At 43.7% G+C, this 27,715-nt stretch overlaps 1 protein-coding gene across 4 annotated transcripts; it reads left to right on the top strand.

The window, feature by feature from the left end:
* Positions 1-904: 904 nt before the first annotated feature.
* Positions 905-27,715, top strand: ASCC2 (activating signal cointegrator 1 complex subunit 2). 4 transcript variants are annotated; one of them, XM_080365897.1, is made up of 19 exons: positions 905-992; positions 3,295-3,394; positions 4,464-4,622; positions 4,958-5,128; positions 6,858-6,987; positions 8,928-8,995; positions 10,648-10,758; positions 11,661-11,773; positions 13,842-13,916; positions 14,467-14,574; positions 16,144-16,212; positions 16,944-17,018; positions 17,301-17,487; positions 18,043-18,257; positions 19,889-20,008; positions 23,732-23,956; positions 25,683-25,791; positions 26,353-26,429; positions 26,952-27,715. In XM_080365897.1, the coding sequence occupies exons 2-19, from the start codon at positions 3,314-3,316 to the stop codon at positions 27,118-27,120; spliced, it is 2,262 nt and encodes a 753-aa protein (XP_080222023.1). In that variant the 5' UTR covers positions 905-992; positions 3,295-3,313; the 3' UTR covers positions 27,121-27,715. The 4 variants fall into 4 exon arrangements, with proteins under 4 accessions (XP_080222023.1, XP_080222026.1, XP_080222024.1 ...); XM_080365900.1 differs by having other exon boundaries at positions 970-992; positions 3,299-3,394; XM_080365898.1 differs by lacking the exon at positions 905-992 and adding an exon at positions 1,042-1,066.

The following is a 27,715-nucleotide window of genomic DNA, read 5'->3' as shown; positions in this document are numbered from 1 at the left end:
AGGGAAACCCTTCGGAGCTGGGGGAAACCCTTTGGGCATGTGGCCCACTCCCTGCTCCCCTCCCGGGGGTCATAGGCATCCCCCCAGTGCACACAGCTGCACGGTGGGAAGTCAAAACACCCATTATCCAGAGTTTACGAGGGCTTGGGTGGGGGGTCGGGAGCTGGAACCTCCGTGCAGCTCCATTGTTCCTAATTAGCTACATGACAGAGGGTACCGTGTTTCTTTTTTTTTTGTTTTGTTTCTATTTTAGGCTGCTTTACCATCTAAACCTGGACTCTGGCCTAATTTTAGCAGGAGTTCCCTGTGGTCAAAGCAGAGAACCGAGACGTGTCTGGCCCTGCGTCCCTGTTCCAGCGTGGCGTAAGCATCACTAACGTCAGCTGTTCTTAGTATCAACTGCACTTGTATTAATTGACAAGAATTACACTTGTCCTGCAGCGTCAAACTGTAATAAGTCATCTCCCTAACGAGGAGCCAAGGCTGTGGGAGGGGGTGAGGGGGCTGTGGGAGGGGGTGAGGGGGCTGTGGGAGGGGGTGAGGGGGCTGCGGGAGCTCCAAGCGGTGACGGCCACGCAGTCCCTCCCGGCAGCGGCACCGAGGGGGCCGTGCCACCGAGACAGTAAGCTCTCCGTTTGAGCAAAGGCGACTCAATTTCGCTGTCCGGTTTCGTTCCAAAGGCAGCGCCGGTCTCCGCCTCGCAAGGCGCCGCTCCGGGCGGCAGCTGTACCGACAAACCACCGCTGTGCCTGCGGCGGGGCTTGGGTCCGACCCTGCCCGTTGCGTTACTGCGGCACAAGGCGGCTGGGGCGCCTCCGCGGCACCGAGCCCCACCGCCCCCAGCCCGGGCCCACCACCCCCGCGGGCACGCAGCGGCGGGGCGGGGCTGGCCGGGCTCCGCCCCCCCGCCACTTCCGCCCGGCACAGGAAGTGCTGCCTGCCTGCGGAAGCGTGGTGGTGGCGGCGGGGCTGCGGCGGGACGGGGCTGCCCGGTAACGGGGGCTCCGCTGCCGTGGCGGGGGCTGTGCGGGGGCGGCTGGGCCTGGGCCTGCGCTTGCGCTTGGGAGTACGTGGCTGCGGCTGGGCAGGACGGCAGGGCCCGGGCAGGGCCCGGCGAGGCGGGGCCCATCAAGGGGACGTGGCGGGGTGACGGCTCCGAGTGGTGTGTGGAGCGGCAGGGCTGCGGCTGTTGTAGGGCTGGCGGGGCCCCAGGGGGCCGCAGGGCCTGGGGCCGGTGGAAGCAGCTGGTGGGGTGCCGAGGCCTGGGGCTGGTGGTGGTGGCTGGAGTGGGGGCTGGGCCTGGGGGGTGGCTGTGGTGCCATACGGGTGGGAGGGTGTGCAGGGAGGTGTGGGCAGAGCTCAGTTTGGTGCCTCGTTTGGCAGTAGGGGTAGGTGCCTGCTGTTGGCTGGCTGGAGGTGCAGTAGCAGGAGAAATCAGCACTGGTGGTGTCAAAGGAGGTAAAGGGCTGCCAGGGCTTTGGCTGACTCTTTAGCAGTACATCCAAAGTACACTTCTGTTGTTAGAGAAGCTGCAGTGTCACACCCTTTTGCTGCCAGCAGTGCTGTGGTGGGTGCCTCGGCCCCAGCAGCATGCACCTCACCCTGGTTGTGCCTTTGTCTGCCCACCTTGGTAGGTGTTAGGAGGTACGGCACAGAATGTTGCTGGCACTGTGGAAATAAGTCTCCCTGGCAAAAGTCTGGTTCATTGTATTCTCTGTTGGGGCTGTTCGGCTCTTATGCTGTGTGCCTGAAATCACAGAGTCTGACAAATTAATCATATTCTTGTAGTTTACCCCAAACCTCTTGAGGACAAAAGCATGTGATAGTGATCAGGAATAATTCTCTGTTGAGGATATCCCATACTTGGGATTATTCTCTTCTCCAGATGAATAAGCTTCTGGCTAGAGGGCCTCCCTCTTTCAAGATGTTTTTTACTTGGGCTGGAGATTTGATGCTTAGCAGGCTTGAAATGAGACACTTGACAGATTTTTTTTCTTGTTGCAAACACATGCTTCTATGTGCAGTTTTCAAAATTACTCTACGAATTTTAAAGAGCCAAATTAAGTATATGACAAGAATTGAAAAAACAAGCTTGGCTTATTCTACTAAAAAGTTTTTGGTTTTGTTTTTCAAAATAAATTGTTTATCATAAAAACTTGGACATGTTCTTGTCAGTATTCTAATCTTAAAACTCCCTTGAAAAGACATAATTATTTTGAATTTGCTAAGCTGTGTGTATTGACGTTGCTCTACTGTAAGTTTGGGGGTTGTAATTTGAACTGTATAATCTTAGATGATGCAATTTTTGCTTGAATCCATAGGTGACAAATTCTCTGAAACTAAAAATGTTACTCTCTCACTTGCTGTCTAAACTTGCTCCTGAATCAGTATTGTTCAGCTGTAGAGACACTTCTCTTTTAATTATTATTCTGCCCAGGTGCTGTGAATGCAATTAAATATGCATATAAGGAAACATGTGATCTTGGACCTTAACAAGAACATAACTTTTTGGTACCATTTTGCAGAAATCATAATACTGGAAATCCCCCAAGAAGTTAAAAGCTCAGTTAACCTGCAGCTTTCGCTTTTTGTTAATATCTGAAGTGCTTTAACAATGCACGTAACATACTTTCTTTTTAATTACTCTGATGTTTGACTTACACTTAAATTCAGAGAGTTAATTGAAATGTTTCTGAGCCTAAAAATGCTGTTGAAGATTAAAACGTGGTTTTGTGAGCACAGGGGAACTGGCAGGGGAGAGGAAGGCTGTGTTTTGTAGGCTCGCCCTGTGTACATTGTCTGGAGAGTACTGAGTGGTTCTGCCACGTAAGCACCAAAAATATTCTTTTAATAGTACGTTGGCAGGATGTGTTTTGATTGCCTCTGCAGTTTATGCTGTCAGAAAGTAGACTGCAAGCATTAAAAGAGACTGCAAAAGCAGAGAGTTCAGCCCAGCCTTCCAGGAACCAGATCTAAACATCAAGCTTCCATGTTAAACAGTGTCCCAAAATGCTTTTTGTTGTCTTGGGGGATATCTGTGGCCTCTCGGTAAGGAGCAAGGATGAAAGTACAGTGCCATGTTACAGGTTTCTTCTGAGGCACGTGCAGGTGGCTCTTGGGTGTTCCCTCAAGGTTTGGTATTTGGGTGGTGTATAAATTGCTTTGCATAGCTGTATTTCCAGCCACTGTGTGTATGTGTGTTACAGTAAGGCTGTAGCCTCTTTTGTTATGCTTTTGGTTGACTGACTTTGTACAATGCACCCTGTGCTGCCTTTGTTTTTCTGTTTGCTGAAGACAGGAACAAGTCATCGAGATGCCAACATTGCCTCTGGATGAGCTCCAGCTGACAGAAAGGGATCCCAAGTCAGGGAAGCTGAGAACTTTACCTGCACTGGTGAGCTGTGTTTTTCCTAAAAGCCGAACAAGATCTTTAATAAATAATTGTCTTATGTTGAGGCACAGGCAAAACTACCCCTTGGACCAGGATATGATGGAATTTGGTTAGCTTGCCTGTTAAAGAAACTTTCTTTACATTTTAGTACATTCAGATAGTTGAGATTTCATTTACCCACCATCCAGAAAAAACCCAAGAAAACCTTACTGTGTTCAACCTTTGTAGTAAGCTGTGTTCTCCCAAAACTACTTATTCTTTCAAGGAACAGTCCTATTAGTAATGTAAACTTTGCTGCAGCAGAGAGGATGCTTTGGGAGGAGTTTTTGCAAGCTCTGTGTGAAGTTTAGCTCTGACCTATAGCACTGGGATAAGTCCATCCACTTACTGCATCCTGTGACCTCACGCCCTGTGGCTTCGACTTGGTGAAATAAAATTAAATCCACAGTAACTCTTTTCTCCAAGAAATGAGAAGGCATAGAGAGAACGTTTTGGGCGTGTTGCAGAAATGGACCTGCCGTTAATGCTGCTTGCTCATGAGGAGATTTACCCTGGGCATACGTGTGGATGGAGGCAGAGCTTGAAGCTGCTGCTTGCCAGTCAGTGGGATTCTCATTCTAGGGTGGGAATATTTGTGAAAGCCTGTTCAGTAACCCTTGGGAAAGGTAGTGAAATGTTTCTTCTCTGTATTTGGTGGTCTTGTCAGTTTGACTTCGTGGACTGTTGTGCAAGAACCAGTTTGGAGGAAAAAGAGCGTGCAGGCCATGTTTCCAAGGCATAACATTAAGCTGTTGCTGTTTGTTTTGAAGTTGTGGGAGGATTGCTTTGCAAGGCTTTTGGTTAATAGAATCCAAGGAGCAATATCTACCAAATTATAAAGGTCTGAAAATATTGCTGATAAACAAGGATACAAATCCACTGATGTGTCCTGTTACCAGGGAACTGACTGACAAATTGTATTAAAATGTAATTTTGTGTTTGTTTCCTAAAATTCAGTGAGCTGTGCAAATGGTAACTGGGCATTGCTGTCACTTGTTCTGTAGTTTTAATACAGTGTCTTGGCTTTCTGCAGCACCCAGAAATAAAAGCAGATCGGTCTTTTGTGCTGTACAGACCACCACCTGTTGTCAGAGACCCTGCTTTAGTGGAAGAATTCTTGGAGCGAGCAAAATTCATTGCGGATGACCTGAACTGGCTTCTGGCTTTGCCTCATGACAAATTTTGGTGCCAGGTAATAGTTGTTTTGTGGACACTGAAGAAAAAGCACGAACAATCTAGGTGGTGGTAAAAGCCATGAACTTTAAATCATTTTCATAAAGACTTGTATATGCTCATTATGTCATTTGTCAAGCATTTTAATTACCACACCTTACAGTAAAAAAGCAGTATTTCTGTATAGATTTTTCATTGTGGATTTTAAGAGGTTGCTTGTATTTGATGCATGTGTGCGTCCTTTTAGCACTCTTGAATGTTTTAGATTGCTTTTAAATTTAACTGGGCTGCCCATGAGTGGCAGCCTATGAACGTGTGACATTCTTTCCATTTTCTTGTCTTCTGTTATGTAAGGTGATATTTGATGAGACGCTTCAGAAATGTCTGGATTCCTACCTGTGCTATGCCCCTCGCAAGTTTGATGCATTGTTAGATTATCATCCGGAGGTGACTGACATGCAGAAATGCCTTCATCGGAGTGTCTTCCTGACTTTCCTCAGAATGTCCACTCACAAGGAGTCCAAGGTAATTATTTCTTTGCCTTGCAGATGCTCTGGGCTGTATAGCTTAGGAAAAAAGACAATTAGAGATATGAATCCTGTTTCTTACTTGCATGTCCAACTGCATTCCTCTCCCTGGCTATTTTTACCAGTCTGTTTTTCTGTATGGAGATAATCCTTCAGCTCCGAGTGGTTATCTGAACTGTATGATGATTTCTTAGGAGGGTGACCTAGGCAATCAGCTAAGTAATAGCAGGTTAGCCCTGTGTGTTGGCATGGTACATCGCTGTAAAAGGAGGAGCGAGTTGGCCTTTGTACAGCTGCATGGAATAGAGACTTTTCAAGTCACCAGTAGCTGAGTGTTTGCTCCCTCAGTGCCACTTCCTCTGTGCCACGCAGTGTCGCGTAATCTGTGCTAACACTTGTCTCTCCTTGAACTTTCCCCAAGTTTTGGACACACAGTGAAATTGCTCTAAATTACTGTTTTCTTGGCATCGTAATTGAAAGCCATACTCAGCCCTAATTGTGTGAGTGCAACTCCCATCAGGAGCTGTGGAATTTTCACGAGGCCTTTGGGCAGGATGAGTGGGGCACCTTGTGGTTTAGCAGTTATTCCCTTGATATCCTCATTGCTTCTTGTTGCATTATTTACTGATTTATTGATTCTCTTGATTACCACAATGGTGACATTCATGACATTTTGAGGAAAGGTCTTGGGAGAGGGAGTTGGAACGTTGGGGAGGGAACAGGCAGAAGGAATGCTGGAGCCTGAAGCTGGCACCACTTCAGCAAAAGTACTCGACACCTCTATGGTGTCTTTCATTCCAGGATCTGATTAAATCTTACCACTCCAATGAGGCAGACAAGCATTTGAAACCATTTTATAGTTGAGTAATTTGAAGAGAATGAATAGTCTGTTGTCATGCAGGCAGTCAGCAGGAGTTCTAGAAATTCAACCTAGCCAGCATAAAGCCCTGTCCCTCTGCTTTAGCAGGGAAAACATGCATACTACCTTTCACTGTGATTGAAAACATTTGCTATCATAGGCAAATTTGTCCCCTAAAAATCCAAAATCTTGTTTTAGCTTGCATGTTTCTCAGTGTCAGAGATGATGGAATTTTTGTCATCTAGAATTTTAGAAGAAATTCCTTCAATGTTATGAATCACATGTTTTTGACACAGTGTTCTAGCAGTCAGGGTATAGAGCTGCAGTTCCTGTGTCGTCTTCTTACTTGTCATGATGCAGTCATCTTTGGTGCCTCAATTCTACTTTTCCAGGGTACCGATAATCTCAGGCAATAAAATATATATATATATGAAAAAATCTGTATTTTCAGTGTCAGTTAAGCTGTTCCTGTGCCTGGTTACTCATGCCTACTCCTGAGCTGAGCCATTCTTGTGTCAGCTTGGCTGTTTGGCCATGTTGTGAGCCAGGTCTGGGAACTGAACAAGCTGTAGGTAGCTTTTTGTTTTAACTTTTAGGTTGATTGGTTCACTTCATGGTGCGGCCTGGCCCGGTGAGTGGTGAGAGGCCAGTGGGGTGGGTGGGGTGCTGCCAGTGACAAGCAGCTGGGTGTGTTGGGATGGAGGGCTCTGCCGAAGCTGGTATTAAGCGGTATTGCTGCCTTCTATGAGACAAAATCCTTAATACACCTTTGAGAGATGTTTTTACAGGTCTCATTATAATGCTGGAGTTCTTGCAGAGTAAGATATGAATTATCCTTAAATTACTTTTTTTTTTCTTTTCTTTGTAGGATCACTTTATCACGCCTTCTGTCTTTGGAGAAATTATTTACAATAACTTCCTATTTGACATCCCTAAGATTCTGGATCTCTGTGTGCTTTTTGGGAAAGGAAATGGTCTCCTGCTCCAGAAGATGATAGGTTAGTTAAAGCCAAGGAACAGCTTGTTGCATTTAGGCTTTTGCTTACTTGTATCATGGCAGGTGATGAGTAGGTTTTTATACCAGTGTTACTGCTCTGAAAATGAATTTTTCAGCAGTAACTAGAATCTATAATTTCTAGATCAGATTACTTTTATCTTGGGAACTTCATTTATGTCAAGGAAAGCATTGTGTCTTGCTGCTCAGCTGTCCCGAGCTGGGCTCATGGCATTAAGCATGAACCACGGCTCAGTTATGTCTCAGCAGTTATTTCCCATGCCTATTAAACGTGTCCTCAGCCACTGTAAGAGGACCACGAGGGCTCTGTAAAATCCTGGTAGAAATGGCAAGGAGCAAACAGCTCAAGTCCTGGGCAGGGAGGTAGTGGGGTTAGAAGATGGGTTACAGTCCAGCTGCTCATATGAGTGCTTTTGTTCCCAGAGTTGGAAGCCAAGTGAAACGTGCAACATGAGGTAATCACTGGTCTATGAAGTGGAAGAACTTGAAATTTCAGTGCAGACATTGATTTATACAGTGCCTTCAAACCACAAAGTGTTTTAGAGCACTGCTTAAGCTGTTCTTATCCCTAGATTTCTCTGTACAGTCTTAGTGACAAGTGCGTATTAAGTAATGTCTCAGCCTTGGACGATAGAACCTGTGTAATGCAGACAGGGCATATTGGTTTAGCTTCTGTATTTATCCTGTGCTCTCTTCACAAGGGAACTGCTTGTGATCTTTAGCATCCACCTGAGCACAGATGGAAGAGCACCTAACCTTGGACGAAGTGAGCTCTTCTTCCTAAATTCTAACCCACTTCGTCTGCAGTTCATGTAGCAAATTTGTTTCCTTTCTTTGGTAGCTATTTTTGTCTCATTTCCAAATTGACTAACGTGAAAAGTGTTAGAGATCATGTGATGCAGCCAAATTTCCAGACCAGCAAAGCTTAGATAAAGCTTAGATAAACCTTTGCATTTTTAAATCACTTTATCCTTTTCCAGTAATTTCCACTCTTAAATCCATCTGTCGAGTCTCAGAGGTGGAAAGAAAGAATGATAAGATAGGTATTTGTCTTTGAGATGTGAAGCTTAGATTATCTGGGTCTTAAAATGTTCTGAACAAGACCGAAGTGAATGAAACCTCATTTGAATTATACATATGCTCTGGAGTGCAGCACAATAATGCTGCACGCAAGTGACCAATGATTTGCTTACCTGGTTATTTGCATTATGTTGTGACAGTAATGGCATGAGCGGTTCTGGTGTGTAATTCATAACTTGATAAACTTTAGATTCTTCTCAGGGTATAAATTTTTCTGAAACCTGTCTCATAACTCTTACCCGTGCTCTGTCCTTGCTGGACAACTCTGTTAATTTTCATCATGTGAACAGTAATTCACAGGAAAATAAGCGGCTTCTGTGCTTACTTGGTGAAGATTAATGGTATGCCATTACTCAGTGGAGTATTTTGTAAAGATAATGAAGTCCTAGCAATATAATAGCAGGTATTACTAAAGCCTCATTACCTTTAAGAAATATTCTGCAGAACATTTTCCAGTGTATGCTGAACTGTTATCAGTAATTAAAAGTCAACTCCAGTTGTCAAATAAAGGACCTAGAAATGTTCAGTGATAGTATTTGCATTATTCATTGATTCAGCCTCTGGGGCATGAATCATCTAGCATCTCGTTTGCTCTGCTTTGATGAGCATATTCTCATTACTAGTTCTTCAGTTGCACTGAAGAGTTGATGGGCCAGCTTTACAGGAGTACGCCCTGTGCATGCATTGAGAAGTGAGCCTGTGCCCATCTCCTAAATGGTTATTAGCTGTATCTGGAAGGGAGGTGGTCAGTGATGGTACAAGTACATCTTCTGGTGCGAATTTGCTCGTTGGCATGAATGTTTGAATTAATGGGAAATGGTGTGCTTCCTCCTCTTTTCTCAGAAAATATCTTCACTCAGCAACCGAGTTACTTCAGTGACTTAGACGAAACTCTGCCCACTGTCCTCCAGGTACTGCTTTCCTGCTTGGCGCAGGGCTCAGAATTCATCTGGAAATGTGGTATAGCTTGGAGGGTGGAAGGGAACAAATGTGGTCATAGGCTGGCAGAATGTGTTTGCTATTGATTACTTTCTGCAGTTTATGCTTTATCTAAAACTATTAATGATGACCATTTCCTGTTGCCTTCCTTCAGCTTCTGGCGTTCTCTGCAGTTATTCTCAAGAAATTTTTGTTAGGCAGTTCAAAAAGTATTCTTTTTATCAAAAGGTATTCTCTGTAGGGGAAGCATTGAAACTTAAACCAACAAAACGGAGACCATGAGAAGTAGCAGAGACTTGGTGTAGTAGAATGAGTTAGCATTAATACTGCAGGTTCTCAGGAGTAAATGAAAATCTGCTGGAAGGGATGCATTGTTACTATACAAAAGGTATTTAGCACCTCTCCATGTCTAAGCTTTAATTTTTATAAGCAGCATTCATATTCCCCAGATTTGCTAAGCAGGATTTACATATAAGCTGAGGAGGAAATCATGGTGCCTTGACATCTTTGTACCCTGAAAGTGTCATGTTTATGTCCTCAAAAATCTCACCCATGCATAAAAATAAACAAACCCAAGACATTGTTTATCCCAAGATACCTGTAATGTCACTTGAGTTTTTGAAAGCCGATGTTCTTTTTTTTTTCTCTGTGTTAAGAAACTGCTAGAGGTAAATCTCAGAGATGATACTGCGTTTAAAAAATATTCTAGGATGCAAGGCCAAACCTTCAAATGAATTACTGGGGACAACAGCAGAGATGCTATTTGTTTTTTGTGATACACCATGTTGGAGCAGTTTCTCTGTTTCTTTACTGTGTATTTTAGTAACCATTGCAGGGTGATATCAGTGTGTCTCAAGTGTAGGTATATAGCAGCTCAAACAAGGTTGTGTCATTACTGACTCATCAAACTATTCATGTGTTTACACTGTCACTGAAAGGAGTTGATACCTGTGCAGGTTTAGAAGCTTATGTGCCCTGTAGAATAGTAATATTAACCCCTAGTATGCAACTTGAGTACCTTTAGCCACCCATTCACCTATTTCTGGGAGGAGGGTTTGACAAACCTCTCAAGGTGCAAATTTAGAGGAGTTGCTTTTAATTTGGTCCTATGCCAAAGGTTGTTAGCAGTTTGGAACCTAATTCCATGAGCTTCTCCCCAGATTCTTTGTTTGTAAACAAGAGCCATAAAATCTGTCCTGCTAACCTCAGGGGAGAGGGCAGGAAGACTTTGGGACTGGCTCGTCAGGAGGTGGTGTTAACTTCCCAGTTGCCTCACTACTCCCTTCCAAACAGGGATCCTAGGTGGCCTTCCAGTGTTGGCCCTGCTTGCTGATTTCTCTCACATAGCTAAGGATTTGGATTAGCTGCAATCCCTGTCTCGGCACCACAGCCATATGCAGCTGCACTTAAATTATTTGCAAGTTGCATGGAGTTTCAGAAGTGCAGTGTGGCTTCTCCTGCAGCCTGCAAGAGTCTGTTGCAGCTTTCATCTTGCACAGCTCTGTGCTTTATGGAAGTAGTCCCATACTGCATATGTGATCATAGCAGTGATTGTTAACAAGATAAAGCACGTCCCACTGCTATCCCTTGTCTGTTTTAACACTGTTCTGTTCTCTTGATTTAGGTGTTCAACAATATTTTGCATAAGTGCGGTTTGCAGTGTGAAGGAGCCTCTGCTGAGCCCCAGAAATTGGAAGAAAAAGTAAATGTGACTCCAGGGAACATGCCCCTCCAGGTAGAACTCTTGCTCCTTGCACTTTATTGTTTGTAGTCCTGCAGACTGAACAGTTCATGGAGCAGTATAACCACAGAGGGTCATTCTGTTCCCAAATATTGGTGGCTCATACAGCACATGGTTCCATGTCATTGTTTCACTGTTTGTCATATGACTTGATAAAGCCTTTCCACTGTGAGTTGGTTGCTTTGCTTGTGTGCATTTCAACTGTATCCATTGTATTGTGGGTACTTTTTAAACTGGGTATCTTTTTTGCTTAATCAGCTTATGAGTAATGTAACAGAATATCTGACAGAAGTCTCCACGTAACCTGACAGTGATCATAGTTCATTATTTTTCTTCAGAAATGTTTGTTTAACAAGTGTGTTGCTGAGGGTTGTTTTTTTTTGTGCAGGGTGCTGTACAAAAGCAGGCTTCATGTCAGTGCACACAGTCTTCTACAAAATCTTAGTCATACAGTTTGTGTGTGGGAGTGGTTACAGCTATCCTGGAAATGCATCCTGCACTGAAATGGACCACTGAAATCATCCCTTTAATTCCTGTGTTACTGCTACACAGTGTGTCCAGCCTGCTGAAGAAGAATACTATTACGTGGAGGATATATTGAGGACAAAGCAGCTGCCCAAAACAGAATATGATGAGGATTCTTATAATTTCACAGAATCTTTAATGAGAATGAGAAGTTGGGATTGCATTATAGATCTTTAAAGGGTAGTAGTAGTAGACATCTCTGCCTCTAGACTCAGTAATGTGTAATGTGTTTATAATTGATAGCAGACTGGCTTTGTGCAGTCAGGAAAAAGGCTTGGTCTGAACATCATGTGTCCCTGTTAGTGAGTTACACTATGCTCCTAGGAAAACTTGTCTGGCTTTTCTCTCAATAATTGCTTTTTCTCTCTCAGGAGCTGAAGGATATTGTGCTGTACTTATGCGACACTTGCACAACACTCTGGGCATTTCTTGATGTCTTCCCATTGGCTTGCCAGACCTTCCAAAAACATGAGTTTTGTTACAGGTACATCTTGGACTGCAGACAGAGTTTGTCTTGGCAAAGTAAAAATACTGAATCTGCTGCTGTGCCCTGTCCCAGTCCCTTCATCATTAGAAGAGTAGACAGATTTAATGCAAGTAGAGACTGCTAGGTTCATGTGGACAGGAATACAAAATAGTAAATAAACAAATATAGGGATGTCTAGAGTTTGTCTGTTATATGTTCGCCTCTGTCATTATCTCTGGTGGATCCTAGAGCCAGGCAACCGTGACAATTTCAAAACCCAGCCAAACGGTACTCGGTGTGCTTTGGAAAGGGTGGAGAGGGATGAGCAGAAAAGAATTGAGGACAAAAAGAGCTTCCTGCTGTAGGACCTGGAACAAGGGAGATAGAATGTATTTCAGAGTAATGGTCCATCAAGGTCTGAAAAGAAACATTTTTTTTTTTTAATGTTATGCCTAAACCTTACTCTAGAGAATATTACTGAGGTTTCACAAAAGCTGAGTGCCTGGGAGAGGATGACAAGCCAGCCCTATCACAGCTGGGCTGACAGCTAATTCCCTGTCCAGCTCTGGATCACAGTGGTGATGAGTCAGGATGGTTTCAAGGACCAGACAGCAGATTGTGTTCCCACAGAGGCTCCAAGTCCTTGAGTGACACCTACCCAGCTTGCTCCAGGTGTTTTAAGCCCCCACATCATCTTGTAGAGTCTTGCTGTAACAGCCTTTGGTTTGGACCAAGCAAGGTGTTAATTTATTGTCCTTATTTCCCCTGTTTTGTTTGCTTGTTAGTGCAAAAAACCACACATTTGTATTTTTCTTTTGTTTCCACTCATGTTGCAGACCTCTGAAGTCATAGCTACCAGTGGTTTATGGACCACAGGTTGAGTAATGCTGCTCTGGGGTGTATAGGTTTCTATCCTCTTTGGATATTGTTGTTGAGTTGGTTATTGAAAGAAGAGCAGATGATTGGACTGCGGGTAGCTGTTTGGATTGGCAAGCAGCACTGCTTACATGCTTGGTTACTCAGAGGAGGAAAGCCTTTTGCTTTTAATTCTACTGTTGATGTCAGAGATGTGCTAAAATGGTCTTGATCCCTGTGCAGTGGGAGAGCAGCAACATTTTCATTACTTCTCAATATGGACTAATGATTGGGTCTTTGGAGTGTGGGGAGGGAAAACTGATTTACATGTCATCTTTCTGGAACCTCTGTGAGTCTGAATCAATCTGCTGGCACTTGCTAATTTCTCTCCCTGACTAGAAGTATCAACCAGCCTCTGCTACATTTGCCTCAAGGATACTCATTTTACATGTTTGGCTCTTTAATACCAGACATGGACATAATGTTCCTAATGGAGCCTCCGCTCATCAGTTCAGCTTGGCTTTTGTGCAAAGTGCTGTAAACCATTATTTGTAACATCCAGCTACTGATGAAGCAGTGCTGGCTGTTACTCTGTGAGGGTGTGTCTCTGCATCTCTTGGTGCTCTGTCCCTGAAGGAAAGGGTCTGTGTGGGCTGCCTGGCACGTAAAATACGAAACTGGACCAGACTAACTTTCTTTGTTTCTTCCCTGCCCCATCCTATTGAAACATCCTCGTAGGCTTTTTGCATATTGGATACCTTCATCTAAATGCCCACCTAGAGCAGAGCTGAATAGCAAGACCAGTAAGACTTTATTGGAAATCGTATCCTGTTTCATAGCCAGTCTTTAGCATGCAGTAAGATAGGGCCATAAGGATTTTGGAGTGGGAGGGGTGTCTTGGGATGGACTCAAGCATATCAGCTCTCTGCAGAACGCAGATTTGTATTTGGGACTCTTCTCAGTTGGGCAGATTGTTCTTCTGTTCAGCAGCACGGTGCTTTTCCGATGCCTACATCTTCAAAGATACCTTGATGATTTCCTTAGAGTGCTGCTCTTTGTCTGTTGCGTATTTGCTTGCTTGTGTTTCAGGGAACAAATAACAAAATGGGGTAATGCTAATGAGTACTGCTAGTGAGGAGAATTTAATGAAATTAACAATTTGATTTGTCTTTTAGCAAGTGATTTTTGAAACCTCAGTTGACAGTTACTGTTCTGTTGCTCCTTTCTACAGATTAGCTTCGTTTTATGAATTGGCAATTCCTGAGCTGGAATCTGCAATTAAGAAGAGGCATTATGAGGATAACAGGTGAAAATGTCTGCAAAGGCTTGCCTTTTCTTTTCAATAAGACTGTCCCAGGGCTTAGTTAAAAATTCACTTCATGCTGCTTTACCCACCTCTGTGGAGTTTTTCTATCTTTTTTTATGCTGCTTCAAAGAACTCTGAAGAGATGGCTTTTCTAATTCCAAATTTTCCTGGGCAGTGGGGTGAGTAATGATTTCTTTCACTGCTGTCTAAGAAGAAATTTGATGGGAGATGCATTCAAATTGTAACAAAGCGTGAAAACATGAATGATATTTCTGTGTATAGATTGGTCTCATCTTAAGGCATAGGCTATGTTGGTACAGTGAAGTTATCATGTGTCTAGCTGTCAGGACAACTGGTGATTGAGACCAACTTTGTTTAGAGCATGGATTATCCTTAATGTCTATAAAATGGCTTTAATCTCTAATCCTTGCAGCAGAGAAATGATTCTGCTAATGAAATTTCTCCTCCAGAGGGTTAAGTGGAGTAAAGGTGTGTTAAAGATTCAGATTTCTTGTGCTGACACCAACAGTGTCTTTTACTCTCTCTGAAGTGTATTTGCTGATTTGTGGAGGAGAATTTCACATTCCAGAAAGAAGATGATAGAAGCTTTCCACATCCTAATAAACCAAGTCTGTCTGCAGCCCATCTTAGAAAGCAGGTATTGGCACTTGGGCTCTGTGGTACTAGCCAGTTATTTGATTGCTGTTGTGGTGGGAGATTGTTTCCTCATTTCCAGATTTACTGGAGAAAACTTACAGATACTGCTATTTGTGTTGGGGTTGTAGCCAAAGACTTTGGCTAGGATCAGAAGTCTGTTGTCCTGCATAGCAGGAATTTTCCAGAGAAAGCTATATGATCCAGAATTGGTGTGGTGAGCTGTGTGTTTACCCCACTAGAGTGGGATAATGCTGTGGTCCAGTGAGCTTTCTAGCCTCAGTTTGTAGCTAAGTTGTAAATTCTAATGATGTGTGTAGTCACCTTGACTGAGACACCGTAGTAAAAGTGATGTGGTGTTCCAGATCGCTGAAACAGACGTTTTAAATCTAGATACTGGTGCCTTTACCTAGTTCTTCCTGCCCCGCTCCTATTGTGAAAATTACTCATAGACCTATCAGTTAACAATCTCAAAAAGAAGGCAAATATAACTCTCCTTATTTTAAAATAGAGAAAGGAAGTGACCCAAAATCATGCTGCTTGTTGGGGACAGAGTCAAGAACCTAGATCCAAGGCCAGTGTTCCCTTGGGCTGGTCTCTCTTTGTCTGTACTCGTTACAGGTTTTGTAGATTGCTGGTCTCTGCAGCTGTCATTCTGTTTGGAATATTTCCCTCTTTTGATATCATTAGAGTTTTCCAGGAAGATGAGGAGGGTCTGTTCATGGAATTCCTTATGAAAGACCTGGGTTTGCTTCCCTGACTTGCTCTGTGACCTGGACTCTTATCACCAAACCCATCTGTGCTGTAAATCCAATCCTTAAAGGAGCAATAACAGCCTTGCCTTACCCTTTCTTACCTGAGTATTGCCTTTCAGTACCCACTGGAATATTGAATATATAACCAAGGAGTGTAACATGTTCAGATTCCACAGTATTAAGAACTATATATGCTTCAGAGGTAGTAAACAGCTCCATAAATTCATCCTCGGTTTGATGATAGCTGAGGCTACTGTGAAAACGATGTGCCTGGCTTCTAGAGAAACACCGTTTTCTTAAAACTGGCCTACTGCAGACAGTGTTCTGTCTTGCTGTGAGGCTTGATGCATCAGCAGCAATGGGATGTGTATGCATTATAACAGAAAGGTTGCAATAGGAGTTTGCCTGGCCTATGCTCTTACATAGGTGAGCACATACTTTCTGGGAGGTTCACTGGTATAATCCCAAGACACATAATAAGAGTGCAATTACAAAAGCACTACACGCCCTTTTCTGCTTGTTGCAAGTCTGAGGCATCAAACTATACTTAGTAAAGTCTGTCTCAAGTCTTGTAATTCTGTGACATGACTTTAGATCTAGCTGGCTGAAATGTTTGCTGAAGCCATAAAAAAACTTGTTTTTGTTTGATGCATTGTTCCTGTGAAAGCCAAAACGTGATCTGAAATCTATTTTCAAATGGGATTTTCCCTTTTTGTGTAAGTGTGACTGGTTTGGCTAGTGAGGCAGAATATGGAGATTGTGTGATGCGGTAGACTTACACTGAGTTTTTCACTCTGTTGTGCCATTGTTTTCTGCAGCTGTGAGAATATTCAGCCTTTTATTGAGGAATTTCTACAGATCTTCACCTCAGTGCTTCAGGAAAAGAGGTGAGTCTGGCTGAAAAGGGGCCCAAGGGGAGGGTCAGCTTGCCTTCCTCTTCCATTCTTTACAACAGAATTGCCCGAGACATTATTATGAGTCATTATGATGCATTTGGGAGTTAGAAATCATTCTAACTAGTTGGGAGAACTGCTGTGAGAGGATTTCAGACTGCAGTACAGACTTTATTGTAAAGGTGAGGAGGATGTTGTGTGACGCTGGAGAATGTTATTCTTCACTCTGTTTAATCCAGGCTTTTAAAGTGGAGGATAGTAATTTAGCCATTAGCTACCTTGACAAGTTAGACTATTACTGCTGATCTGTGCTTTTCAACTGGGGTGACCAGACCAGAAAGATGTTAAGTGCTAATGCTGAAGATGCAAAGTGAGTAAGAGGCAAAACTGGGAATTCAATCTTGTCCTTCTGATGATGCTGTCATTCTGATCATGTTCGAATCATAAACCATATTTTCTGTGTAACGCAGCACTGGGTTACAGGTCTTAACTTCATGAGGAGTGTTGCAACTGGCTGTGATGGCTTGGGGGAAGTGTTGTTGCAGTGTAATGGGAGCAAAATCAGACATGGCAGTGTGTGCTGGAATCCATTATTGGGTGAGAGGTTATGTGTGTTCCTGCCTGGGCAGTGAGGAAGTCAGTAGCACAGCAGGGATGGTGGTATGTGACAGGTCTGCTGGTAACTTACTGAATTTGACTGATTAAACTTGCTCCTGCATTTTCAGATTTCTCCGTGACTATGATGAGTTGTTCCCTGTTGAGGATGATGTCAGTCTGCTTCAGCAAGCATCCTCTACACTGTATCCTTTGCTGTCACCTTGGGGTTTTGCAGACCTGGCTGCTCTTAGATTCCTTCACGTCAGTGGCATTTCCACTGTTACTGCCTCTGGTTAAGCTACATGAGTGGCCATGAGTGATGGAAAGTTTTCTCTTAAAAAAAAAAGGGGGGGGGGGGTGGCGGCTGGGGGCAGAGGGAATGTTGATGTAGGCACCAGCTTGGGAATTGCTGAAAATTGCATAGTTACTTCAAGGTGACGTCTGAACATGTGCGTCTACAAATGTCCTTAATGCTGTCCTCTTAGAGATGAGACCAGGACAGCCTATATCCTCCAAGCAGTGGAAAGTGCATGGGAAGGGGTAGACAGGAAAAAAGCACAAGTCGTTAAAGATCCAACACCATCAGCAGCATCTAATGGAGCATCAGCAATACCAGAAAGCACTGCTGAGGATGTGGAAGAGCTCGGGGCTGCATATGCATCAGAGGATGAGGTGAGTAGAGCTGTGTGGATAGAGCTGGGTTCTGCTCTTTCTGTCCTTACTTCATCTGTGAAGAGAAGATTGGTTTGCTTGGTTTTGGAGATCACGTGAGATTTAGTCTGATTTCTTACCTTTGCTACATTTCAGTGCAGCCCCATGTGCCTTGTAAAATGAGAAACAAAGCTACATATCAAACTTAGCTTTATCTTTGAGCAAATTGCTTCTAACTCCTGTTGGTTTGGGTTTCCTGTTGCTGTGGTTGATTCACATACTGTACTTCATCACTGTAGTTTATGTGCATATTTTTTAAATGCACAGCTCAGTATTTGAGGAGGGGATTCTCCAAAGTATCCTTGCTAACTCGGGGACAGACAGAAGTAGTTGTGTGCCCTAGTCTGTCTTGTAGACCTTGTGTAAACAACTTAACTGATTTCTCTTCTTTTGACTTCTGTCTTTGACTTCTGATAACCCAGACTGTTGCTTTCCCTTTTTTTAATGTGCATACCTGCCTTCCCTCAGCTGCTGTCTCTTTCCAGTAATGCCACCAATTCTGTTTGATACATGTAGTGTGCCGGTGCAACTGCTGCGCCCATTGCCAAGGTGTCAGGTGTGGAGCTGGACTCTCTGATCTCTCAAGTGAAAGACTTGCTGCCAGACCTTGGTGAGGGCTTCATCCTGGCCTGCCTGGAAGAGTACAGTTACAATGCAGAGCAAGTGATCAACAACATTCTAGAAGATAAACTGGTGCCATACCTGGATAAGCTGGACCGAACAATGCGAAGGTGTGAGATGACTTCTGGCATGGCTTTGATGCCTTTTGGTTTTGTGGGTTATTTAACATCATTCTTACTGAAGATTAGACACTTGTAGAGCTCTAAGAAGTAGCATGTGCATTATCTTGGGGTAGATAGCTGCAGCGAAAGCTTCTCATTGCCATCTGTTGCTAGATTTCTGCCCTTGTTGTGTCCCTGCGAAGGACTGGAACGTTCACTGCTCAGCATTTCAGTAGAGCACATACTGGGTTGTGTTTGTGACAGGAGGACAAAAATACTTGTATATTAAATGCTCAAATAAGAGCCATTCAGATTCCATCATGGCGATGTTGGCTTAGCCTGGACTGGACCATGGAATATTTTGCCTGCAGAAGTTATTTTGTTGCCGAGGGCAGGGTCATAAGTGTTAAAATCCCAGCTGTCCTGCAGGAAAGAGCATCTTCAAAGGAGCTAATTCAGGTGAAATTCAACCTGCAGGGTCAAATATGGTGTTTGACAGGCCACTGTTTTGCAATTGAATTTGAAACAGAGAGAGACTGGAAATGGCACTTCACATCCATTTTCATCTACCATTTGACAAACTTGCCAGGCTTTTGCTTGCTTCTCTGGATTGTACATGGGATGTAGGGTTTATAGCTGGCGGTGGAATTGAGTTGTCTTAGTTTGTCTGCAGCTGCTAGCATGTGTTTGTGCTGCAACAGCAGTTCCTGACTGAGTGTCAGGATGTGAATGTGCTGTTTGTTCACGTTTCATGGAGGAGTGGGCAGACTGTCTCATTGTGGCATTAAAAAAGGAAAGCATCTTTATCAGAAAAACGATGTAAAAAATCTTAGTTTTGCAACAATCTTCGTGCTTTCAGTCAGATCTGCTGACTTTGGCACAAATGATGTGGGGTGGGCTTTTGGAAGGGTTGTATTTTTTCTGCAAAGCCAGCAGTTACAGAAGATAGGGCAGGATTATTTTTTCCCTGCCTTTTGCATCTTCAAACAAAACTGTCAGTTCAATAGCAAATGTAGAATTTTGATCACTGCTGATTTTAGAAGTGAGCACAGCGGCATTTTCAGATGCCCAGCTGAGCTAACAGCACCAACAAAATGAATGTAAAAATAATGGTCTCTTGACTTATAAGTTGAACAAATGTAAACCTGGAACCCTGAGAAAGAATTAAGAAGGAACCATAGGGAGATAAATATCCTGAAATCTACAACAGCAAATTGGAATTTTTTTCACCATGCCATTCATCATACTTAGTGTTTGTCTTTACTGAGTCACTGTTTTGAGACCAGGCAGTCTGTTGAATATTCCATGCTGCTGTACAGTTTTACTTATTCTTAAATGAACAGAAGAATTTTCTTTTTGCTTTCTATAAGTAGCTTTAGTTTCCCTACAAAGATAAGCCACAAAAACTGTGCCTTTTATCTTAGACCAATGACGTGTAGTGGTCGTGCATGTGCTGTAGTGTGGCTGTGAAATGAAGGAATTGCAATCTGTGACCCAGTCAGCCAGCGCCATGAAGAGGATCTTGGCATGCTGTGTATGACTTTGAGACTGACAAAGAATAAACCAAGGTCTTAGGAAGGAGAGGGCTTGGTCTTCCTCAGGTTTTATTCTCTTTTTTTATTTTATTTTTTTCTTAACAGACAGCTGAAGCCAGACCCTACTCCTCTAGTCACGTCTCGTTATAATGTTTTCCAGAATGATGAGTTTGATGTTTTCAGTAGGGATTCAGTGGATGTTTCTCGGATACAAAAAGGCAAGCGGTGAGTATCATGCACCTTTAATTAACCCTGTCTGTCAGGAGGAATAAATATCTGCGAACCTGCAAATTTGTTTCTCATACAAACCTCCTGCAGGAATTTGTTGGCAGGGGGTAAGGCTTATCAAAAATGTTTCCCACCTGTTCCTTCTGTTTCTCTGGGAAAGTAAAATGAAATATTATTAGGGGTTTAGTTTCAGTTAGTGTTTTTCCTAATTGGCTTTCCTCTGTATGCTGATAGAGATTGCTCTGCTGAGCTCATTTGTAATGTCAGGCTCTTGCTTCTTGGTCATAATGTTAAACTTGTACTGAACAACAAACCTTGAAAAACAGCCATCTCTATGAGCCTGGGATTGTGACTCAGAACTGAGAATAAATAATGATTTGGTTTAGATCCAAGTGAAGCTTCAAAATCCGTCTGCTTCAATATCCATCTACTTCAATCCATCTGACAACACTCAGTGGCTTAGACTACTTTTGTTGTTCCTGCTGCTGTAAGCTTCCTGCAGAAGGGCATTTACTTGCCTTTCTGCCTAGTTTGGCATGCTGTGCCGTGCCACACTCCATGCAAATTTAGGATAAGGCATTGCCCTGCTGGCTTCTGTTGATGTCAACTGTATCTCTATAATATGGTTGGCTTGTTTCAGATTCTTCTTAAACACTTCCTCTAACCAGCCAATTGTGATCGTTATGTTAGTATGTATTTACACAGAGGGTCAATGAAAGTCTGTCTGGAGATTAAACCACATGACCCTGGGGGCTCCTGGTTAAGGTTTTGGTTGCAAAGCTACATCAAACTCTCAGGAGAAAACCCCTTTTGTCCTGAAATCCAATCAAACACCTTCTCAGCAGCAGTGCTATAGTGTTTATACTGCCTCAACTAGGCAAGAAAATTATTTTCTTTCTGGTCAAAGCAATGACTTTTGAAGTGTCCGTAGCTAAGAATTCACAGACACAATCTCCCTCCTTTCTCCTCATCATATTGCCTTGCTCAGAGTGCCGGTAGGCACCTTGTCAGCAGGAGCTTTGTGCACAGGCGTGCTTGGTTATCTCCCATCTCTCCAAAGTCTAGCACAAGTGGGTAGCTGCTGCAGCAGCTGGACAAGGCCAGAGAGCACTGTCCCAATTCAGCACAGTGCATCCAGTGTATGGAATAACCCTGCTCAGAGCTCCCTCTGCAGATCACTCAGAGCTTTGAAAGCTGTAAGTCATCCCTGGACAGGGTTGTGGGACCCTGCTCCCATGGCATTGCCCTCCAGCTGCTGCCAGAGAGACTGCGTCTTCCATCCAATGGTAACACCACTCCTTGAGGAAGTTGTCATCTCTTCTGCTGTTCTGTTATGTGACCTCTTGAGATTATCCTTTTACTGCTGCTGTTCCTGGTGTTTCTTGACCTCCCTCAGGCTATGTCTTCATTTCAAAATGGTTCTCCCTGGAGGTATTTAAAAGATGTATAGATGTGGCATTTAGGGACGTGGTTTAGTGGTGGACGTGGCAGTGTTAGGTTTACCGTTGGACTTGGTAGTCTTAAGGGTCTTTTCCAACCTAAAGGGTTCTATGATTCTTACACTGAGAACACTCCATGTAGGAGTCTAGACATATTATTTATGTTTTGAGTGTCTTTTAAAACCTTGAAGCAACTAGGCTGTGATAAGCAATTTACACCTTATGCCCAAAGTTGACCATACCTAACTAAATCAAAGGATAAGCTTATAGTGCTTTGCTCTCTGGGATTTAATGTCAGAGCTCCACATGAATATGAAGAGTGTCCTTTCAGCACTAAAACTGCAACTTCCTTAGTAGTCCTTGTTCCACAAGCAAGAAGCCTGATGCTTTACCCTACGTGTTGGGGCAACAGTTCTCCTAACCTAGTCTGAGATCTGCTTTGGACTTGGATTGCATCAATTTTTCTTTTTTTCTCCTTCTTAAAGTCTTTTGCTCACCAAATTCTGATTGTATTCAGGGCGCTGTAGCTGCCGAAGCTTGATATCGCAGTAGTGCTTCACAAGCCATACCAGGTTGCATCCCATTGCGCTAGCTGCTATGTGAGTAAGCTAAGTGGTTTGGGGCAGGGACTGTTAATGTGAAAGAGAAAGCCACACCAGGATGAGGAGAGAAACAAGAATGAGGAAGTGAACATATTAGCATATGTGATGCTAGTGATTCTTTGCTGATCCTGAAGAGTGATCACACATGTCTGTGCCTGTCCAGCCTTAATTTATGCTAGCTGAATCTGTCTCCTGAAGTCAGAGCATTTCCTGATCACCATGGGTCTAGAAGAGTTATCCCACTGTTTTTCCTGGAATTGGTGTCTGAAACATTTCATTGCAGCTCTTCTGCAGTCATCCGACCAGCTCAACAGGAAAACAATTATCAAATACTCAGTTCAGTCTCAGGTTGAATACCAACAGAAGATGTTATCCCAGCATAGGTATGTGTGAACTAACCACAGGCTTTGTAGGGCATTTTGCAGCTAAATGCAGGCATGTAACAGAGTGAATCATGGAAAAGAGAGGAACCAGGTCTATCCGTAATTGTTACTTTGACTATTTGTAATGTTACTTTGTTTTGAAATTCTTAGTGAAAATCAGGCTGCTTAGATCACTTCCTTGCTGCTTGCTAGTGTGTCACATAAGTCAATCCGTTCTTGAGTCACTGATGGTCTGCCTTGGATGGGTTCTTTGATAATATCCAGATGCCAAATAGACCACTGGTGCATGTTCCTCCTAGAATTTAAGGGCTGCAAGTTGTCCTGTGAATACTTGGCAGTGGAATCCCTTCTTGTTTTACTGTAAGCATGTACTTAGCTGGGCTAAGAAATGGGACTTTGAAGAGTTTATGCTTGTGTGGCTTGAGACACAGCATCTCGAGAAGTGGCTGCTTTTTAATATCTCTGCCAAAATTCTTTTTCTTGGTATTCTTCTCTTTAAAATTACTAATTTACTTGCCTCCTAAATTTTCAAAAAATTGTACATGCAGTGTTTTGAGATAGGTTGAGTCAGAATCACTAGTCTACTCCTTTCCTTTTTCTTTCTGTTCCATTCTTTTCACTGTTAGTTATGCTTATTCTAATCCTTACTTGCTGCACCAGTAATTTTTTGGCTCTCCCCATCTACATTTGTATTTTGCATCTTGCATTCGTAAGCTGAGGTTCTTGACTATAGGAGCGTACAAGTCCATGTAGCAGTTACTCTCATGCAGCCCCGGTCCGTGATTTGCAGCTGTGCGTGCTACCGCAGTGAGACGATACTGCAGCATGGTGTTAGAGGGCACTCTGGGCCTTGCAGAGCTGTCTTGTATACTGGAGTCTTAGCCCTGACAGCTTGCCATTCAAGATTCACGGGACTTCTTGTCTTGTTTGGATCTTGGCCAAATTTCAGCTTGAGTGTGATTGCATTTGGCCTTCTGTAAAAGCTTCCTTTCAGTCTCAAATGACAGTGGCAGTCTCCAATTCCTGTTCTTATCTGCTGTGTAATCTTGCTGGGCTTCTGTTTAAAAATTACTTTGTTTCAAGCCAGGAGTGGCTGGTTTTAGTAGCCAGACAAACAGCCCTGTTATAAATCAGAGGGGAAATAAGCAGGCTTAAGTAGTGCTTGTGGAGTTTGAGGTGAGATTTCTGTTGCTTCAGCTTCCACTTACTAGCAGGGGAAAAAAGTAACTTGTAGAGAAGGTTTTTACATACCATCTTTCTGTGTCTGCCTCTCTGTTCCCATGCTGTGGAGTGCAGGAGGGAGAAGGAGACAACCAGAAGCTTGCTGAATGACAAACGCCTGATTGCTGAGCAGAAGGAACGCTACAACCAGTACAGTGTGATTGTGGAGGAGATTCCTGTGCAGCAAGGAGAAGCTCAGCTCTACAGAGAAGACTATGAGGATGAGTACGATGACACTTACGATGGAAACCAAGTTGGGGCAAATGATGCTGACTCAGATGATGAGCTGATCAGTAGGAGGTAGGTGTTGTGGCTTCAGTGAATGGGAGGCTGGTGGGAATCACCACCTAGAGTTGTCTTGGCTTGCACAAACCTGCTCTACAGTGGGGTTTCGCTCTGTTTCTCAATGAGTATGTGCACGTTTCAAGCTACCCTTCTCTCTGCTGCTGCTTTCTCTGTAACATGCAAGGAAGGAGATTTGGGTCTGTCTTCTGCTGTTGGTGGGGGGTGTTGCTGTGACATGCACCCAGGATGTTCTCAGGCTTCCACTTTCTGTGCCTGCAGGACTCAGCCATTGCCTCAACTAATCAACAAATCTAAGAGGGGAATTTGCCATTATATTGAAACTTGCACTCAGCAGTGCTTCTGCTTATAGAACAGCTATCCTGCAGCAGGGGAAAATGGGCTATCTTGAGTAATCAGGATTGGGTGTAGCTGGCCAATGTAAAATAACTGGTTAGCAAAGGAAAACCTCAAAATTTAGAAAACTGCACGATTGGACTTCTCCTTGCCCAATCCCCTCTGACATCTCAGAGTGCTGACACCTGGAATTCAGTCCTTGATGGACTGCACTGCACTCTCCACAATGACTGACAGCTGGAGACAGTTTACTTTTAGGAAGCAAAGAGTTAGTTGGGGATGGGGGTTGTAGAATATTTATTTTAGAAATAGGAGTTAGAGATGGGAAACATGGTGTAAAAGCTGGTTTAACATTTCTGAAAGTGGCCTTTTAAATTCTGATGTATTATGCAGATGTCACTGTTTCCAACCTCAAACCAAAATGCATCTTTGAGGTTCCTTTGTCCCTTTTGCTTTTTTTTTTTTTTTTTTTCTCCTCCTAAAGTGTGGTGAGGGTTCAATTTAAATCCTTTTTGTGGTTTTCCAGTAACAGTGTGGCACTCGGGTCTTTTCCCCTATCTCAGGTGCTCACTGCTCCTAGAGAGGCAGTAGGAACATACTAGTGGATGTTGCTGCTGAAAACTAGATCTATAGGTTTGAAGTAACAAAGGCTTTTTTCTGGTTTTACATTTATTTCTTTGACAGTGGAATGGTGGATCTGAATTCCAACAGAATTTAAGCACATGCAGCTTAAGAAGAGCTATAGGCATGTGGTAAATTCTGCCTCCAGGCACCTTGCCGCTCTGTGTTCAGTAGGATTCATAAAGCTTGATGGATTTCTCCAAGCATTTCCTGCTGTATGAAGCTGGGGCACAGCAATAAAATTTGGGGTCCATGGATAACCAATGACCAGTTGGAGAGGGTTTAGAGCACAGCACTTTCTGAGCATTAATGTTTCTGTCTGAGTTTGAGAGTTTGTCTTTGTATAAAAGATGCTCCTTGACTGGTAAACTAAAGCCTGGCACAGTGTACTCGTTACTAATGCCTTGTGGCTGTGCCTGGATCCCCATCTCCCAGAGGAAGCAGTTGTTTCCTTGGAGAAATTCATTAAGAGGTTTGAGGTTTTTCCTGACCTGCTCCTTTTTTAACTACTATTATTTTCAGTAACAGCTTCATAGTGAACATTCCCCACTGAAGAACATGTGCTTGTTAATTGCCCATAGTAAATGTGTCATTAGCTACTGGGTGTCTCTTTTTTTTTTTTTTCTTCAGAAAAAGAAGCAATTCCCTGAAATGTGTAGATTCTCATTTTTGAAAGATATGATGCAAACAAAAAAGGGTATCTGTTCAGTGAAATGTTTGTGACTGTACTGTTTTCATTACTTACTCTTTGTGTCTTAATTCTCAGGCCATTCACAATTCCTCAGGTCTTGAGACCTAAAGGACAGGAGGAAGGACAGGAGGAAGAGGAAGAGGAAGAAGAGGAGGAGGAGGAAGTTGAAAAGGAAAGAACAAAGGTGACATTTAGTTTACAGTTGGAGTTGCATTGAGATTTACTCTGCTTTACCTGCAAAGTGGTGTGGAACAGATTTCCTCTTTCAGAGAGTGAATCTTTCTAACAGTAGCATGGAGACTGAGCTGCTTTTCAGAGTGGCTACTTCTGCGGTCTGCTGAACTGTGAAATGTCCCCCGTGTACAGCTATCCACTGCTTCCTAGGCTAACCATACTGGAGCAATGACACTTACTCCATGGAGAGGTTTAATCTCCTTTATTCCATAGACAGACAATGCCAGCAGAACACTTTGAGGGTCACTAATGCTCTGTTGTCATGGATATACTGAAAATAGTGATGCTGATGGTGTTGCTGGCAGAGGTAGGATGTGGGAAGACGTCTCAGTCAGATTTTCTGCCAGATTCTGTGTTAAGAGTCACTGACACCAATCCTGTTGGCTCAGCCAGAAGGGATAATGAACAGTGAATTGACTCTGTTCCATGGTCCAACAGGATCACCTCCTGCTCTAGCCTTTAGCATGATACTGATGAGTTTACTGACCTCTTTCCTTCCTTCCCATGGTAGGACCATTTTGTGCAGGACCCAGCTGTACTGCGGGAGAGAGCTGAAGCCAGGCGGCTGGCTTACCTTGCAAGGAAGGGGTGAGTAAGCGTGTCCCTCTGTGGGGTGAAACCGTGGCTCTGCAGTTAGTAGGTGTTTTGCTACTGACTGGAATTGTTGAGGGTATACCTATTCCTTAACATTCCTGTGCATCAGGGTCACCACCACAGTGGCGTCAACTTCTTCACCCAACTTTTACTTCCACAGCTGGTTGTTCTATCCCATCAAATGGGCATATATGTCCCTTTGTCATAAGCAGCAGAACCCTGTGCAAGATGGAATCTTGGAGAGCACAGCTTCCTAGAGCTTGAACCGCTCCACAGGGATTTCAGGACAGCGTAATAGCTGGTTTTAGCTGATGGATTCAATGTGTAGAACATATTGTCACTGTGTGGCTAATGCTGATCCTCAGCTATTGCAGGAGCCCTGCAGAGCTGGGGTGAGCCAAGGCTCAGTACCTGATGGCTGAACTCCTCAAACCCAATTGTCTCTTGGGATCGGTGTATTTTGCCCCCCAGGTGTGCAGTGTGCTTGCTGTGATGTCCTTTTTCTGTATACTCCAGGCACAAGCACGACAGCTCTGCTGTTATTGGGAACATGAAGGGCCATGGGCAGAACCGGGAAACAGTGCAGGAACGAAGGAAGAAGGAAGCAAACAAAAGCACAAGAGCTAACCATAATCGACGAGTCATGGCTGACAGAAAGCGGAACAAAGGCATGATTCCTTCCTGAAAGACTTAGCACAGGTGTTGCATCATCCCCAGGCCACTGCTTAGGAGGAGGCAGTTGTGTTCTGTTCCCTTGGCACTCCCTTTGCTTGGGGGACTGGATGTTGTCGTTCAATACCTGGCACCTTGACTCATGTGGAATTGCACGCCCTGTGGGACGGCTGCCCCTTCACAGAAAGGAACTGCCCTCCAGGCAGACCCCGACTGCTCTTCAGTTTATAGAAAGGTGTATGACGGTGGGCTGCACCGCAGTGCATCGGACAGGCTGCACCAGACATTTTTCCTTTTGTACTATTTATAATTCTGAGAATTTTATTTTCATACTGGCTCCTTGCGCCCTCTCTACAACTCAAGCAAGCTTCCAGGCTGTGCAGTGGGCAGCTGTGAGAGCAGGGCTTCCCTGGAATGGCCCTCAGCGTTCTGCTCCACTGAAATGCCTTATCCTGAAGTACAAGTTGAAGGCTGATAGGAAAACACTCGGGCTATTCCCATTGCTGACAGACACACAGGAGTTCAGGTGAATAAGACCTTATACATTTCTGTCCCTTGAGTGAGGCGTGTGAAAACAGAATGTGCAAATAAACAATTTGGATCTTCTA

This window comes from Falco punctatus (genome assembly GCF_963210335.1).
Source record: "Falco punctatus genome assembly, chromosome: 1".
NCBI lineage: Eukaryota > Metazoa > Chordata > Aves > Falconiformes > Falconidae > Falco > Falco punctatus.
Note: the sequence above shows the minus strand (reverse complement) of the source record. Positions and strands in the feature narration are given on the sequence as shown.

What these genes read in the sequence shown, in the direction of transcription:
- ASCC2 (XM_080365897.1), top strand. Translation starts at nt 3,314, where the DNA reads ATGCCAACATTGCCTCTGGATGAGCTCCAGCTGACAGAAAGGGATCCC. An exon ending in AAACATGAGTTTTGTTACAG is followed by an intron (nt 11,774 to 13,841) that starts GTACATCTTGGA and finishes TCCTTTCTACAG; the next exon opens with ATTAGCTTCGTTTTATGAAT. An exon ending in CAGCAAGCATCCTCTACACT is followed by an intron (nt 17,019 to 17,300) that starts GTATCCTTTGCT and finishes CTGTCCTCTTAG; the next exon opens with AGATGAGACCAGGACAGCCT.